The following is a 19,777-nucleotide window of genomic DNA, read 5'->3' on the forward strand; positions in this document are numbered from 1 at the left end:
CTGCTGGATGTCACAAAACCAGCAACCCTTTGAGGTGATGGGACGAGAGCTTCTTAAGTCAACACATGCAGTTAGCTTCTCCCTGGCAGTGGTCCACTATGGGGCAGGATCCAGGCTCTGATGCCTTCCCCCTCTGGCAGACGTCGATAAGTGTGCAAACGTCCTCTCTAATTCCAGATTAGCCACAAAGAGGAGTCCTTGTCCTTAAGAAACAGTCACAGTCATGCCTGGGAAGAAAAGTCTGTCTGGAGGCTGCAGGGCACAGCACTATCCTGAGATGCTTTGAGATATCTGAGCAAAGTCCTAGGTATTGGGTTTCTCTAAAAGAAAAAAATAAAGTGTCTTTCAAGATGAGGGCCATGGACCACTATAACTCAGCTCCCCTGCTAGCCCAGGCTTCCCCAAGTTTGGCTTAATAAAATCCAGATCTCATTTAATGAGTTCAGAGGGTGGTTCAGACCATCTCAACATGGAAAGTTTTGATTTTGCACACGAAGCCAAGGAAGGTTTATGAGATCAAAACAGAGTTTCCAGAGTCTTCATCCTCACTTGAGTTAAAAGAGAAAAATATCCCTAGGCTGTTAGCAGCACCTCTGCTCCTGTTGTGCCACATTGAAACCATGCCTGCAGTTGTCACAGTACTGCAACTTCCTTGCTAGTGCTCCAGCCACTACTGCAGGGTTCTTGGGCATTTCGGTTGACATTGCCTTTGCCCAGAGCAGTGGAAATCAAACTCGTGGGTTTCAGCCGTGGGTGGGACACACTGCTTTGGCCCACACAGGGGTGGTTTCCCTGCTTTCTTTTGGATATCTTTATCTCTAGTGGTCACTCAGTTGTTGGCTTTAGAATGACAGTTCATACAAAGAGGGTGTCCTGAAAAGCAGAGTGGCAGCTCCAATTCCATTACAGCTGAAGATTAAAAGTGCAACAACTCTTTGGCCACCCAGGCCTGTGAGTTCAAGCCAGTGTAGGAAAAGAGATTATTTCTAAAGTCCTGAATCCCTTTAAATAAATATAAGCTAACATTTGCCTTGAAGTCAGAAAGGACTCGGGTGAACTGAGCAGTGGCAGCAGTACTTTTGACTCCCACTGTCTCACATCCAACCTGCTAAATTTAGCATCCTGATCAAGCTTTCTCTGTCTTTGATCAGGTGGAGCAAGTGGCATGCTGACTTGCTGGTTGGTGCTGGATCTGATCCTGCTCACAGCATTTGCAGCCCCTCAGTAGTGACCAGAGGAGCCATATGCAGGGGAGCAGCATGTCTGATAGGCCACCACAGCAGTGCTCCCACTTAATCTCTCTGCTCCCATCCACACGTGCTGTCCTGATATCCGACAGCCGGTCCCATGCAGGCATGGTGCCAGCAGTGACTTTACAGGCTTTGTGGCAGAGATTATTTAAAGGAGATTAACCCTTATAAACCCCTTAGATTTTAATTATTTCTGTATGTATTTATAAAACCTGCAGTCTGCTAGTTCCAGGGCACAACTGCCTCAGTCCCCATCCTTAACCTGGATTCATGAATATACAATGCAGCCATATTACAGGACAGGGGCTGGACTGGACAGGGGTTATTTGACTTATTCATTTATTGCCATTCTGGAGCATTTCACATCTGGAATGAAAATGAAACATTATGGTTTCAAATTGTAAAAGGAGCTAATAATTCAAATGACTTTAAAATACTAGCACTAACACTACATTAATTGAATTGTTTGAGTCAATGCAGCATCTCTCACTAATTGTTTTTGTTAAGGCAGCTCTGACATGCACACTGTTGTCTCCCCACTGATAGTGTTTTGAACATGGAGCACCATGCCTCTCTTTGAAGACAGGGCTCTTTGAAGAGGTGATGTATTGGCAGCCAGGAGAGGGAAGGCCTGTTTCTTTCTTTCAGTTTTCTAGCAAGTTTTTTGTATCGATATTAATGTTGTGAAAATGTGAAGTCTGGAAAACTGTCATGGCTAGCAGTTGCTGTTAAAAGAGGGCGGAGGGAAGGGTTTACACCTCTATCTTTTCGTGCTTGCTCTCCTATTTGTCATGTTAGTTAGTGCTGGGCTAATTAGTTTTTTAGAGTTAAGGAATAATGGAGGCCACCTCTCAGTATGGATTACAGTCCTCACCTGAGTGCTGTAACTCTGTGTGTATTCTAGGATTGCTGCTGAAAAAAGTACTATTTGCCTGTTTAGTAAATGGAAGTATAAAAGGTAGCTGTTAGAAGGAAACAAAAACCTCAACGAATCTGAGAGAAAAATAGGTCATTTTGAATACATTCCTTAAAATCAGATTATTTGTATTTATTCTTGTCTCCTGAGCAAGGAAATAAATGCAGACAGTGTCAAGGAGTCCATAAATAAATTTTGTTCTTGGAGAATCTCTTTAATATGCACACAATCCTGCTTCTGTAGTAGTGAACGTTTGACCAGTAGCAATTAATTTCTTATCACAGTCTTTCTATGAGGTAAGAAAACATTAGTGTCTCCATTAGGAGGTGGAGAATGGGTGATCTCTGAGAGCAAATGGTGTGCCCAGCTTTTCTCCCCTGCCCTGCAGCTTGCCAAGAGCTGCTGGAGGGAGAGGGCATATCAGCAGTGCCTCTCCTGCAACGCGGCTGGATGCTTCTCTCTAGGAAGATCTGTCCTATGAAACAAATTATAGACTTGGGAAACCTTCAATATCTGTATATTTCAGAATAAATATTGTTAAGCCAATGAATTGTCAGCTGCTTACTGTGAAGCCTGCAGTATTTCCTTTAAAGGAAAATAGTAAAATAGGGAAGAAAAAGAAAAATTAAGGTCCCTGGTATAAATCTCTTCTGTCTAGAAAGGATGAAAAGATTATTTCTTACAAAGCCAACCTTATGGAAAATAGCATATGATCCCATGGCCTGTAGGTGATTAGGCAAAGCGTCCCAAAGGTTAATATATCTTTTCTCATTCAAAAGGGTAGGATCTTGAGCTGAAAGTGCTGGACCAGTGCGTTCAGCCCTGTGCCTGGGGAGGGGGAATGTGGAAACAAAGGGTTAAATTTCGGGGCTGTAGAAGCAGATTGTGTTTTCCTTCTATGATGTGGGCTGACAAGACATCAGTATTCTATTCATCTGTTGGGAATTAGGCTGTTAATCCAATCAATGACTCTTGAGCTAGCTGCAGCCTGCCTCCCCACTGGGGAACAATCGGATCAGACGGAGATTGTTTAAGAGCACAGCGGTCCCTGTGTCAGGTGGAATTTCCAAGCGTTCCCTAGTGAATTGGGATGGGAAAGCTATCTCAGCCCATTTATCCTGCCCCTTAAATAGCCAGGTATCTGCCTCAGCCACTCTAAAGTAATAAAGCAGAACAAGAGCTACTAACTTTTACTCAGAATGGGGCTAGGGAAGCACCCTGAAAAGAGAGATTTTAGTGTCTTGCCCTTAGGAATATTGTCCTATTTGCAGCCTGGGATTGTGTTTGAATGGTTTAGCTGGAGGCTGGCTCAGCTGCAGTGCTTTAACACTTGTTACAGCCTCTCGGCACTGGCTCTTTCCAAACATACTTTTGATCCCTGGGCTGAAGAAACCTGCAGCTTCCTGGCAGCTTTTATATTGCATCAACACACTTGTTTGATGACCAGAAAAATACTTGGTGCTGGAAGTAACAGGCAGTAACAAATATTTCTTGGAGCAACCTATGAATATGTATGTTCAAATGACACAGCTGTGCACAGAATGCCAGCTGTAAATTGGGGTGACAACGCTCCACAAGAATACAGCCCTGACAGTTTCGCTGTTGCTGCATGAGCCACTGAGTAAATTCAGAAATCAGTTTGTTCTGCAATTAAAGACAGCCATGTCTGCCCTGGAATATTGAGAGTCTGTATCTGTGCCAGCAGCACTACATGCTGATGATAGTAGATGTAATAAATCCCATTGAAATTGCACTTGGAAATTTAGGTACACCACCAGTTAGAAACCAGGGCGATGAGGGATTAGCGTAACCCTGGCACACTGAACTCCTCAGGCCAGTGGCGTTTGGGTACATCAGCAGATGCAGGCTTTGTGAGGGAATGAGTGGCTCCTGGGCATCATATTCTCTCTGAGCTTTCTTAGTTCTGGTTTTAACAGCAGCTTTGCAAGTGGAAGGCTCCTCCAAATTACTGCACCTAAATGAACTGAGTATATGCTCAGGCAGCAAATATGAAAAGGGAGGTCCCCAGACAGAAAGATCCCCAGCTCAGAGGCTTGACTTTAAAGGGCTTCAGCATCACTCTTCCTTTGATCATAATTTTGAATCAAACAAAAGTTAATGCAATTTTCTTTGCCTTTCAGTAGCAGATTGTGCTGTAAGGGTTCATGCCATTAGAAATGTAATAATTGCTTCTCTGTGCAGATCTAATTTATCTGTGAGGCACTTAGAAGATAGGCCAAATGATAGCCTGGCAGTAGGCTCTGGAGAAGGGCCCAAGAGGTGATGATAAAGATCTGTCTAGCACCTTCCATCCTTGTGGATATCTGCCTGGCAAAGTGCAGGAAAAGGTCCGAATAGGAAGAAGAGGACACAGGAGAGAGCTCCTCAAGAGGGACAGCTCAGTAACAGAGGGGTCCCTGCCAAGCCTACCCACACGGAAGGGAGGTGAAAGAGTTAGTTGAGGAACCAAACTTAAAGGATACTCAAGCCCTGTACCTGTAAGCCTAGGCTATCTGCAATCCCCAAATAACAGCTCTTCATGGCCAACGCATGGATTTTGGTTTTGCTTCTGCTGGAGGTTGCTCTGTATCCTTTGTCTCACAGTGTTGTCCTTGAAGAGTGCCTTTGAGGCAGTACCAAGAGTGCACAGGGTAATGTCTCACAGCAGCCTACACTTAACATTAACAACCATAACTTTACAAGCACTTCACAAACATCAACTAATTAATTATCTTTGTATGGGCCACACCATCTAAAATAGCAGGCAAAGGTGAACAATCACAAGTATATTTTGCTTTAGCATCATAAAAAGCTAAAAAGTGAAGAGAAAACATAAAGATTTGCTCTATTTTTCAAGGGTCAGAACTATTTGGGACTCTGGATTCTTCTGACACAAAGCTGTTAGATGGCTTTGTTTCTCAGATGCATTGTTGACATTGTTCAAGGCTCAGGAGGCAACTAAAAGCAAATGTCTGTGTGCATGTGGGTGCATCCCATGTCTAAGGTAGGGTTTCTAAAAGAACAGGATCACATTTCAGACTAACCATTGTTTTTGTATGCCAGCATTTGCAGACACAGCGGTCCACTCATCTATCTGCTTCGATTGAACAAGCATTCATTTTACATATATTAATGTATGTGTCCAAACCCAAGCTGCTGTGTGCAAAAGCAGCATGTCAATGAAAATAAAGGCTGCACTAGGGGAATCTACTGAAGCGTCTGGTGGAGTTCAGACTGATTATATTAGCCCGCATTGCCTGGTTTTATGTGTTGGTGGGTATTAGCATGTAAATTCTGGTATGTAGTCTCACTCTCAGTCATCTTGGGGATAAAATTTCAGAGAGAGAAAAAGAAGATTATGAGTTTAAAGTAAATTGTGGGGAAGTTGAAGTCTAAAGTAGAAAAAAATGAGAAATAAACCCCTTTTTAAAAGTGGAGGGAAGTATTTTCTTGCTATTTTTCATCTTCCTGGCTTGAGTGAGTGTGTGTCATGAGGCTATAGAGATTTATATTTACAGCTCCTAAGCACTAGTGCTTGTTCAGAGGCTGTATTATTCTAGCCTTTTTTATTCACTCACCTTATAAAGATGTAGTGTAAATGTTTATCTTCCCTCCGGCCCATCCATGCTGCCCAGGATCCAGCACTGTTAAACACTCTTATCACTTCATTGGTCTTATCTCCTGTGATCCCTGCCAACGTTTGGAGTCTGTCAATGGGAGCAAGCATGCACCTTAAAAGGTGCCAAAAATGAACAGAAAGAAGAGGTGACACAGGGAAAGATACCTTAAAATAAAGAATGCATGTGCTATCCCTCAAAAGGGCAAGTTTAGGGTATATATTTTCTGCTGTGCTTTTCACACTCACAGTGTCTGTGCTTGGAAATGTGATTGAAGGCACAGAGATGAGGTCTCAGTGTGGACCAGCGCTCAAGGAGCTGGTGTGGAGGGCTGTCTAGCCCCAGTTTCATTGCCGATACAGGGTCTAGCTGGACCAAACTCACCCAGGTTACAGTCATGGTTTTGTTTTTCCTCTTTCTCTACTAAATAAAACACGTGAGATGGAGGAAGAGACAATGTCTCCCTTATGGGCGCCCTCCCACTCACAGTGATTTTTGCATGCAGCTTGGAGAGCAAATGATGCAGGTCTGGAAGATCAGTGTTTATGTATATATTCTGGTTTAAAAACTGTCGCATGAAACCAGCACAGTCAAACACTGGTATGTCAAGGTCTGCTTGCCATGATGGGCAGTGGCAGTCGTGTTTTATAGCATGTGCAGCATCTCAGCTCAGCTTAGCTATTTCCATGTCTCTGCTCCTCGGTCCAGAAACCTTGTGTAGGTTAAGCAGGGTACAGAAATTCCCAAGGAATGAACATGGGATGGCAAGACCAATATAATCCTATCACTTGTAAGATAAAATTGATGTGCAGTAGCCATGGTACCACTTAACGGATAAGACAGTTGGTCCATCTGCGCTTGGTCCATCTTCTCTCATTTCTCTTGCTTGAATTTCTCAGGAGCAGAACAAAATCCTGTTAACCAATAAGTTACCCATTGGTAGTTGGATTTTCATTGAGTGACATCTGTCGCAGACCACGGATGGAGATACCAGTAATTTTGTAGCATCTTTGTTTTGATGGGCTTGGTAGATGTGGACATTTGGGTTTAGTTTTGAAGTATGACAAAACACTCTCATCTCCCTTGAAGGCCATGCAGCTTGGCTGTCATCCTACCATGGCCAGATGAGCCAGGAGGCTGTGAAAGGCACGGCATTAGGAGGCAAGGGGAAGGCTTGAAACTGATCTGTTGTTAGTTGGTAACTTATGTGTGTGGGACTGAGCACTCCTGCATTTGAGTGTGTAATGGTCTTTCCTTCCTTTCTGGTTGTCTTTTGGTCTGCCTGTACAGGTTCTGCCATTTCCATGAACTCCTTATTTTTATAGGCAGGATATTGCTAAAAGGGCTCTGGGAGAGGTACCTGCCATTGCCTGCAAGCCAAAAGCAAAGCTTTACAGAAACATGTATTACTATTTTGGACCTAGCCTTTCCAGACTTCTGTGTTGAAGTTCACTGAATCAGAGCACTGATTTCCTCCTTTTTAACATGTCACATTGACATTATTCCAACTAACGCATTATGATGACAGGACTTTTTTCTTAGGCATCCTGCAGGGAGCAGAGCTCAGCGTTGGCTCCAGAGCTACCTATCTTTTCCCCTGCACTCCCCAACTCCCCTACTTAACACCTTTGTGCTTCTGTCATGCTATGGAAGCTCATAATGGGAAAAAAGATTTTTTAACGTCTTACCACAGAAATGATAACACATCGTGATTACCTAACTTTCCACAGGCACAGTTTGGAAATAACTGGTTGCAGTGTTCAGGTTTTAACATTACAGATTTATCAAATTATTGGTTTCAGTGTGTATCAATAAACTTTGGGACTTGTACTTGCAGCTGTGTGTGATTTGCGTTGCTGTAATCTGAAAGCTGAATTTGAAAGAGAAGAAGTGAACAACCATGACATGCACCCCTCTCCAACTCAGTGCTTAGTATAAAATAAACCAACAAAAATCCTGAGGGGTTCAATAAAGAAAAATTAGCTGCCCTGTCCTGGCTTTGAATGGGATAGAGCTAATTTTCTTCCTAGTAGCTGGTACAGTGTTGCGTTTTGACTTTAGTCTGGGAATAATATTGGTAACACAGCAGTTATTGCACAGTTATTGCTAAGTAGTGTTTACTCTAAATCAAGGACTTTTTAGTTTCTTGTGTTCTGCTAGTGACTGAGTGCACAAACCCAGGACAGCTGACCAAAACTAGCCAAAAGGATATTCCATACCACAGCATGTTGTGCTCAAGACAGAAACTGGAGGAAGTTGGCCATGAGACACTGATCACTGCTTGGGGATGGGATGGGCATCAATCAGTGGGTAGTGGGCAACTCGGTTTTGCATCACTTGTGTTTTCTGAGCTTTTATTTCTTCTTTTTCTTTTTTTGTTTTATTTTCGTTGTTCCCTATTATTATTATCATCATTCTTGTTATTATTTCTAGTATTACTATATTTGACTTTATTTAAGTTATTAAACTGCTCTTATTTCAACCCATGGGTTTTACCTTCTTCTCATTCTCATCCTCATCCCAACTGGCAGGAGGGTGAGCGAGCAGCTGCATGGAACTTAGTTGTTGGCTGGTGTTAAACCAAGACATGCTCCAACTTGCAAGCCAGATGAGCGAAATGGTCCATCTGATCACCACTCCACTTGATCACCAGTGGCTCCAATGCATTTCTCCTGGCTGCGAAGGATGTGCTCTGGGTGCTCCTCTGCTGGCTGCTGCCACTGATCCCTGGCTGGGCGGTGACATTTGCCACGCCCTGGGCAGGGTGCAGTGGGGTGAGGATGGGCTGTGGCAGGTTGTTCTTGTCCACTTGCCCTTTGGGGCATCACAACAGAGGCATGTCCTGGGAGAAGGACACACCACACCTTGCCTAGGGTGCTCCAGAAACTGCTGCTTTCTGTTCACAACAGGAAATATCCCTTTCACCAAGGCCAGCTAGAATTCATCTTAAGACCATTTCTTCATGTCTTGTTTCATTGCAAAACAAATATTTCCAGTGCCTGGTAGGCAGTATTCATCTCACGTAATTTCCACAACGGGAGCTGTAATCCTCACTTTCACAGCCCATCTTTGACTAGTTTCCAGGTGTGACCGTTTCACACTGAAGGCTCAGTACTGCCAAACCTGGAGCCAAGCTGAGCATGTCAGGCTCTGATTAGCCATGGTGCTCTAAAAAGCCAAATCAAAGAGGGATTGAGATCAGCAGCCTCTTGAGGGCATTTCAAGGCCTCTAGTGAGTGACCACACTAGAGCTTTTTCAATTTACCTGGATTAAAATTTGTCACAGAGAAAATACAAGCAAATAACACAGCATCTGAGAAGTATAACAAATAGCATTTGGCCAACTGTTAGGCTCAAAAGGGGAAAAAACAAGCCACATAAAGGGTAAACAATGTTTGCATAACATTGGATTAACAGTTCATTTTAAAAACCACTTGGGGAAGAAAGAGACACATTTTGTATGCTGGGACTTGCACTCCCTTCTTAGCCCAGTAAATGCCAGAAAGTACATGTAAGAAAAATAAAAGGTCTCATTAGCCCCCAGCCTCCTGCTGAAGCAGCAGTGCTTTACACAGGCCTTTGGAAGAGGAACAAATAGCTGTACTATTCCTGGAGCAGTCCTATGTATTTTATAAGGAGTTTTGCAGCAAGGGAAGAAGGATTTCTGCCTCACGTCTCCAATCCCATTCTTGTAAGCTACAATTTTGAAGGTGGCGATGCAGAGAGGAGCTAGCTTCCCATCCGCCATCCCACACACAATGCACATATCTGAAAGCCTGTTTTTCCAATAACTCATTCATAGCACTCACGCCTACTCTTCCCCAGCCCTGCTCCATGTTTTGCTGAAGTCAGTGCCAGCCCTGTCACTCTTCTGAGCAGGCATGTGCTCAAGGATCGCTCAGGTCCTCTGGCTCAGGTCTATTACCTTATTAATGTGGAATAATCAATGAATGCTGTCCCTGATTCCTTCAGTTCCTTAGTTTGCAGTATCTTTGAATGATACCCATTTGCATTACACTATCCACAGTTTGGGCAGAAACAGAGTCCTGAAAATGAGGCACCTCCAAATGCTGGTGTGAGTTCCACAAATGGGGCATAGCAGCGTATGAAAGGAAAAATCCAACCCCCCATCTTTTGCTCAGAAAATATGTGAAATGGATATTTAGGCAGCAAATGCCTGCTTTATCTGGCTTTTGTCTTTTGTCCCTGTTGCTCCTGTGATTGTCCTGTTGGTGTGATGTCCCAGAGCAAAGCGTGGGATCTCCCACAGGTCATTCCTAGTTCCTCAACTGAGCAGAGTTGATATCAAACAGAATAACAGGCTGGGAAGCCTTCAAAGGTTCAAAATAAGTCTTCAAACAGCTAATAGTGGGGTTTCTACCTGCTTTCCTTTTCTTTTCCCTTCTGCCTGCTCGAGAATCCACAGCAGATTGTAGAATTTGCACCTTAATCTTAAAGATGATGGTAATTAAAAACCTAAGTCTCCATAAACAGATGCAAATAAATTAAGGAGGCAAAGAACTGAATTAAAGGCTAATCCTGGTGGGGTAGTGAAAGCAAAGGGGCCAGTAATTCTTCCCTTCTGTTATTTCACCTGTTCTTGTGGCAGGACAAGGCTGCAGCATAGTGAGGTGCCTGGATGTGCCTTGTGGATGGATGAGCATCAACCACTCACCAGCAAAGCCCTGGCCATGCTTGCAGAGTTTGGGATGAGGACACGCTTCCCAAACCATTGCAGCTAATGCAGTGGGATATGTGTTAGCTTGAAGAGGGAGCTGTGTGCCAACATCTTCAAATCATGCAGCTTGCTTTGCCTTTGCTTCGCTGCAGGTGTTTCACAAGCATGAGTTTGGCAACTGGCTCTCACTCCCAAGCACTGCGCATAGCCCTTTCCTCACCCTCATCCTGCAGGGATGCCAGCAGCCCAACAGAAATTACTTGGGCTTTGGGTCCACCTTTGGTCATACCTCAGTACTGAAGATCAGGGACCTAAGATTTATTCAGGTGGAAGAAAAGTGCTGGGTTTTTCCCCTATGTGCTCCCTTGTGCTGAAGAGTGCAGCAAACTCAGCTGTACCAACATCCCTGTGCTTTTCCCTGGTCTTTAGTAAAGTGTGGAGGCCAAGGATGGGCTTGCACAGAAGTATCTTGCACTAAAGCTTCAGGATTAGTGAAGGTCCCAAAGTAAGGCCATAGGATTGGAAATTCTTCATTTTTATGGGCTGGAAGTGATAACGCTATGAACTGAATTATACTCATGTCATTACGTGATCCACGCACTCTTATGGGTGGATGGATATTGATTATGAATCAATACTGATTGGTGGTGGATGATGATTCAAAGGCTAACTGCCAGGCACCTGCATGTCCTGGGCTGTTTATCTAGTCAATTAAAATATTGCTGTGATTCAGCTTATTTATTTTAAACTGGGATTTACTTGTATCCTCATGATATTTCCTATACTCATGATATTTCCTATACCTCTAAAATCAAGTCTCTTTCTTTTTCAGGATGGGGAAGGCCAGACTGCACTCCATTACGGTAAGCTGCCTTTCTGCTTGGTTATTCCCTTTTAACAGAATGGATTTGCAGCTGGGGTAAATGGTCTATGTACAGAAAGCAAATTTCAGCAGAAATATGAGCAAGGAAACTGGATTTGATTAACCAGCGGCTACCTCCACTAGCAAATCCCAGCACAGTATGAATAGGAGCCCTGGGAGAAGCAGTGAAGAAGGCTGCTGTCCTCCCTTCATTCTCCTCTGTGAATATCACCTTAAAGCCTTCCTTTTCCGCCAATTAATGTTGCACTTCCTGCAGAGTTTTTCCTCTGCACCTATGTGTCTCTGGGACACAGTTGTACTATCTCCAGAACCAAGAATGGCTCTGGTTAGGGAATGTCCCTTAGACATCAGGGGCTTTAGAGGAGGGTCTGTACCAGCTTCAACTGGTTATGCAGGTGAAGGGAAGGGGACAAGGCCTTTACCTCCACATGTCCTGGAGACAAACCTGTTTGATCACAGCTAGGAGAGTAGCAGCTTCTCTACTACCAAAATCAGCAGAGCAAAGTGACAGTTTGTGTCCCTCCTACAATTAAATGCTAATTAGGTACGCAATTTTATAGCAACCTTTAATTGAAAAATTGTTCTATGTCCACATGAGAAAAGTAGAGACTAAAGTGACGCATGTGGTGCTGATGTGTGGGGAATAGGAAAAAAGTATTGATTAACTCTCTCTCATAATTTTTTCCAAAATTAAGACGAACCCAGTTATTGTTTTATACTCTTTCTCAATGCTTGTCACTGTGTAATTAAGAGCACACTTGTCATTCTGAAGTGTTTATGTCTTTCTCTCTTTCTGATCTATCCACAAGGACTTTAGCAGGATGGCAAAATTGCTTTGCAGAACATCAGTCCAAGCCACAGACAGCATTTGGATCTGGATGTAAACCACCAGATTCCAGAGCGTCTGAACCAGGATTGTAATAATGTATTATTTCTCCTCATATGAGCTTTCCTGTAGGATACTCTATTTTTCAAAATCTTACCATTCTGACTGGAGTAGCAAATCTGCTGCTTAATGCAGCAGTGTCCACAGAATGACAGCACTTAATGCCGCATTGCCGCTTTCTCTACCCAGATCATTCCACATTTTGAGCTTTTTCTGTTCTGGGAAGACACTGTCCCGAGCTCCGGCACTGGCATCTGCCTATTGAGGGTAGGATTATCATTGATTGTACAAAAACACAGCATATATGTAAGTTATCCAAGAATGCCATTTCAAGCAAGTCCACTATACAAAAGTGAAGGGTGAATGCATCACCTCAGTGTAAACTACGTGCAGGTGGATCCTTCTGGCTGGTGACTGAAGTGAGTTGTTTTAACACAAGCAAACAAACATAACTAATTCAATTAACATTAAATCATAAATGGTTTCTGTGATCCACCCTGCCAGCTCAGATGTTTCAATAATGACAGCTTACCAGGGCTTTCTTCCGGAATGTTTTAAGTGTTAAATTTTTTTTCTGCTGGAGCATTATCCTACATCCCCTCCCTCTCCATCATCTTTGGATAAGCCTATCTGGAGCACTGGCACACAGGTCTGATGTGCCCACAGGTGCCCTGCTGTCGCTGGCTGACCATCGCTGCACCCAGGCTGTCCTCATTTCCTTACTTAGCTGATCCGGTCATAAATCACTCTGATCTTGAACACAGCTTGTTAAATGAGTGAATGGTTTTGATACAAGTGGCTATTGGCCTGGAACTGGAACTCACTGAACATCTCCTGATACCTCTCGGTTATCACTTTGTAACCAAGCCATTAATTGCAGTGGAGAGGCATGAGAGCTCATATGAAAACTGTCTCTGGTGGTGCTGAGCCAAGCAGTGTCTTTACAAGGCCTTCTCTTTTGTAACAAGCTGTTCAAGGAAGGGTTAAATCCCATGAGCAAGGCAGCCACTGCTTTTAGGGTTTCTCCATCCCTTTTTATGACCTGGCATGGCTAGACAGCTGTCCTTGTGGTGACAGCTCTCCTGATTACAGCTGGTGTCAAACTGCATCCTGCTGCAGGTTATAAATCCTGTCTTTCCGATCGGCAACAACCCGGGTTTAATCGGAGGTTAAGTGGAGGCCAGCCAGCAGCGTGGTCTGAAGGCACTGGCTCACCAGTGGTAGCTGCCATCGGACCCCTCTTCTCCAGACTGAAGGCAGCAGTCAGTGCCATGTATGATGAGTATGAATACGGTCTCTCCACTAAATGGCCTGTTAGTCTTCTGCTCCTCTCCATCCATCCATCCACCCGCTCACCCGCGGGGAATACTAAAATCATTGCCACTGCCTCTCCCAGAGGAAATCAAGGCTTCTCTGAGCACTGGTGGCCACGTGGCCATGGAGTGGGCAGGCTCCGTATCCTCATGGGCGCCCCAACTCCCCTGCAAAGCACCATCTGTTCGGCTCTGTCTTTGCTGTGGCAGGGCAGTGGGAGGGGATGCTGGAAGGAAAATAAATAACAAAAAAAGAAAGAAAAGAAATTCATCATCCGAACCCTGAGGATTAATGGAGTCGGAAGGCAAACTGCGCTGAATGGAAATTCATCTTCACCCGTGCCAGTGTCAGGGCTGCCGCTCCGGCCTTTGACAAATCAAGGGTCCCAGGGTGCGATAAATCCAGCAGCTGTGCTCATCCCTGGGGACATCCCCGGCCCGCTCAAGGTCATGGGCTGTGCCTGCCAGCAGCACCAGACTAGGAAGCCACCTTTCTCCATGTGGGCACCACCTCCCCGTCCCCAAGAGCTGCCAGCACAGCTTCCATGGCACCCCTGGATGTCTGCTCTCTGCAAGGGTGCTTTGCCATCCCCAGGACGTGCCCTCCCAGCCCTTCAGCTCAGCCTCACCCACATCCCCACCTGCTTCCTTACCAATCCCTTCCTCCTTTTTTCACCTTTTTATCTCTTTCTGTATAAGCTCCAATCACATGTCAAATTTATTTTAATTAAACATTGGTGCTTGTCCCTTTGGGTCAGTAGAAAACTGCAGAGTAATGCAGAAGACACTCTAATTACGATGTTTAACAGCAAAAAAGAGTTAGTTATTTTGTAAAAGCACCTGAAATATAGTTAAAACTAATCACTACTAATGTGAGAAGAAGCTGATGACTTCACAGTCTCATAAGGCAGATGGGGGCTGAGGCCGTTTTTTGGCTTCACTAGGATTTGTGTTGTGTGGGTTTAAGGAAACATCCAGGGTCTTCTGGTGACATCAGCTAAGCCCTGCCCTTCAATGTTAAGAGCTTTTCTGTTTTTCCTGGCTCTGTTTTGTTTGGGTTTTTTAACATCCTTAGGCAGGATTGGAGGGGGAGCTGAAAGCTGCCAGGCTGTTACATCCTCAGGACAGAGAAGAGCTCAGGTCAAACTTGGTTCTATCTATCTTGGCAGAGTAAATCGGGGTTGAAATAATAGTTGCTAGAGGTGTGAGTTAGAAATAACGGTGCGTAGAAGTGTGCTGTAACTGGCTGTCCGTGGGCATGGGCACATTGCCCTGGAGCTGGTGCTCAGGGAAGGGCCAGCTGGCAGATAAAAAACACCCGAATATTCTGCAAGGAGAAATGATAGTTGAAAGCCAGGAGCAAGGTAGTACTGATGATGTCCTGCCTGGGACATGCTGCCTGGGAACAGCGTGGAGCCCTGCGAGGTTCAGGAGGCAGGTGAGGGGCTTATAAATATGTTATAAATGATAAATGCATTATAAATTCTGAATACAAAAGCAGGCAGGGAATGCTTTCCCACGTGGCACTTTGGGGCTTTCTGTGGTGCTGCATTAGTGCTCTGGGGCCCTTTCTGGGTCCGTTTCCAGTCTTGGATGTGAAGAAACATGAACGAAATTGCATTAGGTACCATGCGCATCATCCTGGGTGATGCTCCACAAACCACAATCTCCAGTGGCTCCATGGCTGGGCTGCAGGCTTTGGACTCCCACAGGATTTGTGGCTTTTCATCTCTCTGTCTTTTCTCTTTCCTTTGCACTATTAAATCCAAAGGCAAATAATACATTGAGTACAGAACACTGCCCTGAAAAATTATCTGCTCTGCCTGGCCAGGTGCTGAGACAGCATTTCCTGCTCTGGTACATGCATGGGAAATCACCAGCTACAGCGCTGCTCCAGAGATGCCCGTCACCACTGCCTCAGGTCAGGATCCCCAGACTAACCCTTTGCTTTCTTCCTCCAGCTGCTGCCTGCGAATTTCTGGACATTGTGGAGCTGTTGCTGAAGTCGGGCGCCAACCCCACACTCCGGGACCAGGAGGGCTGCCTGCCAGAGGAGGTAACAGACTGTAAAGCCATCACTTCAGCTCTGCAGCAGCACACCACTGGCAAGGCCTAACCCCGCAGCCATGCGTGGCAGGGAGGACAGAGATGCTCTGCAATAATGCCCCTTCTCTTCCCCTGCTGCCTTCCAAAAGGCCTTGGGGGTTTGAAGGGGAGCTTTTAGAGCACAGGGTCTAGATGGGCTCTCCAGCACCAGGGCTGGCTGCCCAAGAGTGCATCCTGGGCAGGATGGGATCAGGGTTTTGCATGCTCTGACATTTATCAGTATTGGGGGGGGAGGGAGCAAGGGAGGGGAAAGAGAGTCTGGAGAAGGCCTCAAGTATTGTTTTAATGTATTAAATACAATTACTGCATTAGATGTCTCACCAGAGCAGCCTGTGCTGATTGGTCAGCTCCTCCGTGGGGAGGGGATGGCTGCTGGGCCAGGTGAGATGCTCATCTCTGCCCTTTGGGTTGAGTTTTGGGGGTTTTTTTTCAGTTGTTTGGGTTTGCTTTCCTGGGTCCAAGCAAAATGTTATAAATAAAAGAAAAGCACAGTGTGGGGACAGAGTGTCATGGTTTTGTTTTTTTTTGCAATGGGAGTCACTTAGTTCCTTGCAAGCAGTAAGGATGGGAGGCAGCACAGCACTGTCATAGCCCTTGGAAAGCTCTATTCAAGCTTGCGTCCTGGGGACAGGACTACAAACAACAGGGGGTTCATACAGCTGTTTGTGCATCCCTCTAGTTCTTACCTAACATATATAAGACAAATAACTGCTGTATGGCTAACCAACCTTTCCAGGACAACAGGACCCTTACCACTTAGAACTGCTTTGCTGCATTAAACAGTGTTAAAACCACATCTCCATCAGCAGCTCCAGGTCCTCCTGTTGCATGCTGGTCCCTGGAATGTCTCAGCTGGCTAAATGCTAAGAAGTGGGAAAGATGTGCCTTGCAGGGATGCCTCAGGTGCTGGAGTGAGGTGGGACGGTGGTGGGGCTTACTGCTTGCTTATCGAGATCCCCACTGGGCTGTGCCAGTGGATCCGCCATTGTACAGGGAAGCTGCCAGGAATGGGTTTGTGCTTTGAGCTAAAACTCCTGTCTGGGAGGGCGACTGCTGCACAGGGTGGATGTACACAGCAAGAGGAGACTGTGACTTCCCTCCAGGCCATTGCCACACTGCTTGCTTCTCTGTGGAGGAGATCTACAGCTTGGGGGAAGGCATAGGAAACCTTGTGATGGGCTACTTGCCATTGAGTCCTTCCAGCCTCAGGAAAATAAATGGGAATGTTCCTGCCACAAAGGACTGGCTGGACAGGAGGCATTTGTGTGTTCCAGTCCCTCATGGCAGCTGACTGCTGCCAGCATTTGCTAATACTGTCTAAGTTGGCTGCACTGGGTTGAATACCACCAGCAGCCACAGCACCACTACTGCATAGCTCACACATCAAGCTCAGTGGTAGGCAAGTTAATGGACTGTATGGGCATTTAGATTTACCATGTCAAATTATTTCCCATTACCTTCATACTGGAGGGGTCTGATAGGCTGGGGAGCTGTGGTGGTGGTCTCTGTGCTTTTGCATAAAAAGTAAAAATAGCCCTTCAGGGCTTTTTGTGAAGTGGATGGGAAACAAGCTCTAAGCCTGCTTCTTCTGACTATCCCAAAGAAACTGCCTTCCTAGCTGGACAGTGGATGGCAAAACTAAAATACGCCTTGTGCATCTGTTTGAAGCCACCACAAATGCACCGGTGCTTTTGCTGCCCAGTTGTGACAAGGGGCTGGTGAAATGAGCTGACAGTGGCCAGGCAGGGAGCTACATACAGAGGAAACAGAGATATGTCTCAGTGGCATGAAGCAAGCTGCTGTTGATAAACATCAATGTCTATACAAAATGTCAGGTTTCAACATCTATGGTCCCTGTGGGACAGTGCTTATTTGATGGAAGCGACGCGGGAGCCCCCTGACTCCTGAGCAAGGGCCCGCAGTGGCTTCTGCTCACCTTCACCCTGCCAAGGGCACCTGCAGGCTGGCAGTACTTGGTCTCACCTCAGACATGGCTTATGCAGTCAAAATGTGATGGGTGCTGCCAGCAATGATGGTCACTTTTGCACCCAAATGTGGATGAAGCAAAGATGCCAGCCCCAGTGCTGGGGTGTTCTGCATGGAGCCACTCCACTCATTTTGGGATGGAGACATGGTGGCATCAAGGTTAGGGACAAGTGAGGCCACCCTTGTGCAGTGCTATAATGCACATCCACTGCCAGGCTTGATGGACGTGTTGGGTAATAAAAGATCTCTCTTAAAGCAGGGATGAAAAGCGGTAGCTGTGATCCCTGTGCTTTCAGGGAGCACATTTGGGGGCTGAGTGCTCAGCCTTGGAGATGTTTATAGCACTTTAGGTCTGTTTGTGAGGCTGGAGCATTTCCAAAAAACTAAAAAAAAAAAAAGGAGGGTGGGGGTGGGAGAGAAAGACATATATTATTGTTTATAATCTGCTTTATTCAGCCAAACCTTTCCCCAGCAGCCCTGCGGATTGCTGTTTAAATCCCTTGGTGCCTTTAACTACCGATACAGAAAGTGGTTAATGTGCATTTGCTCTAAGCTTGGCATCAACTCCAGGAAATCACTTTAATTGAGAAGCATTAAATGTTAAAATGATTAAAATATAGAAAGCCAACACACCGGTGCCCGTGGTGGGGCTGGGCTCCCTGGCATGGCTCTTCCACCTCACCTGTGCCCACCAAGTGCTGTGGTGGAACAGCCAGGCAGTGGCAGCGGCATCACCATCACTGCATGGTGGCAGGAAAGCTGCTGGCATCTTGGGGAGCCATGTGGCAGGGATGAAGATACCCACCCTAAACCCACCCCCCACACCTGTGCCTGCAAAAAGCCAGTGCATAATAATCCTGCCCCATGCCATGGGGATGCTGGCTCCTCCATCCATACAATACCCAGGGGATCCCGATCCCAAACAGCTGATGGTGCTGGAGCAGGCAATGATGGTGGTGGCTGCTGCCCTCCCTCCCTAAGGAACAAAATCCCAAAGACAGCAGTGGCTAAAGAGCATCCCGAGTTTATTTGACATTGCTTTCCCTCAAGACAGAGGGGGTGACTGTACACATCTCATGCCAATGCACCGGAGGCAGGATACAAAAGCAATGCCCTGGGCCCGAATTCGGGGGGGAGGGGGGGTGGGGTGTCCTTTCTCCCCAGAGACATGGCAATAAATAAGGTTCTATTCTTTGATTTTTTTTAATTACTGTTTTTGTTGCGTTTTCTTTTTTTCATTTTCCCCCCAGGAAACAAGACTCTCACCTTGTGGAACTGTACAAAATTTACACAGTGAGGGAAGGGGGTATTTGGCCTTGTCAAAGGGGGATGGAGAGCAGCAGACATAGCTTCCCCCTGCTCCCCTCCCCACCAGCTGCCTGCAGTACCCGGGGAGGCCGGAAGCTTGGCACAAAGCAGCACCCAAGGCTGGGAGGGGAGGCACATGGGTGCAGCTCCTGCAGCACCAGCACACCCAGCTGTGGGGCACGGAGGGACAGGGACATACCAGTGATGTGCTTTCCTGTGTGGCTTTTTTTTTTTTTTTTTTTTTTTTTTCCCCATTTTTATTCTTTTTTTCTCCTTTCCTTTTGGAGCTCTTCCTCCCTCACCCCCCCCTCCAGCCTCTGCCAGCAGCCACTCAACTGGATCCACCACCACCCCTCCTGGAAGGGCAGCCTGGGATCATCAGCATCACCCCAGAGCTGAGAGGAGATGGCAGGGGGGGACCCCGCAGCCAGGGCACCCCCGTGGAGCTGGGGCAGAGCCAGGCACCCCGGGCAATGAGCGTGGAGCTGGATTTTGTCACCAGGTTGAATGCCTTCAGCCTGGCCAGGATGGGTGCAGGAGATGGGCAGTGGCCATTGCACGCCCGGGAGGTGGGTTTTGAGAAAGGGAATAGTGCTGGGTGGACCCGGCCAGGAGTAGACATCATGAGGCTCGTGGGGTCCCAGCTGCCTGCACCCACCCTCGGTCCTGTCAGCCTCACAGCACCAGAAGAGGTTGTTGGCCTATGCCAGGGGGTTGTCACAGCACAATCCCCTCCATTCCCCACCATGGGGGTGCTTCTGCAGCTGATGAAATGCCCTTTTTCCCTTTTTTGAGGGGGGGAATTGCAATACCCTGAGAGCAAACATTCCCCAT

General features: G+C 46.2%; 1 protein-coding gene across 2 annotated transcripts in view; it reads left to right on the forward strand.

Annotated features, from left to right (window-relative positions):
- The window catches only part of ACBD6 (acyl-CoA binding domain containing 6), an 88,685-nt gene extending 72,889 nt beyond the window's left edge, over positions 1 to 15,796 (forward strand). For both annotated transcript variants that reach the window (XM_080624281.1, XM_080624279.1), the window contains 2 exons: positions 11,294 to 11,324; positions 15,505 to 15,796. In XM_080624281.1, the coding sequence (XP_080480407.1) occupies positions 11,294 to 11,324; positions 15,505 to 15,659 (186 nt within the window). In that variant the 3' untranslated portion in view covers positions 15,660 to 15,796. The remainder of the gene's footprint in view (positions 1 to 11,293; positions 11,325 to 15,504) is intronic.
- The last annotated feature ends 3,981 nt before the right edge of the window (positions 15,797 to 19,777 follow it).

The sequence above is a fragment of the Psittacula echo genome, assembly GCF_963264785.1.
Source record: "Psittacula echo genome assembly, chromosome: 7".
NCBI classification, from domain to species: Eukaryota; Metazoa; Chordata; class Aves; order Psittaciformes; family Psittacidae; genus Psittacula; species Psittacula echo.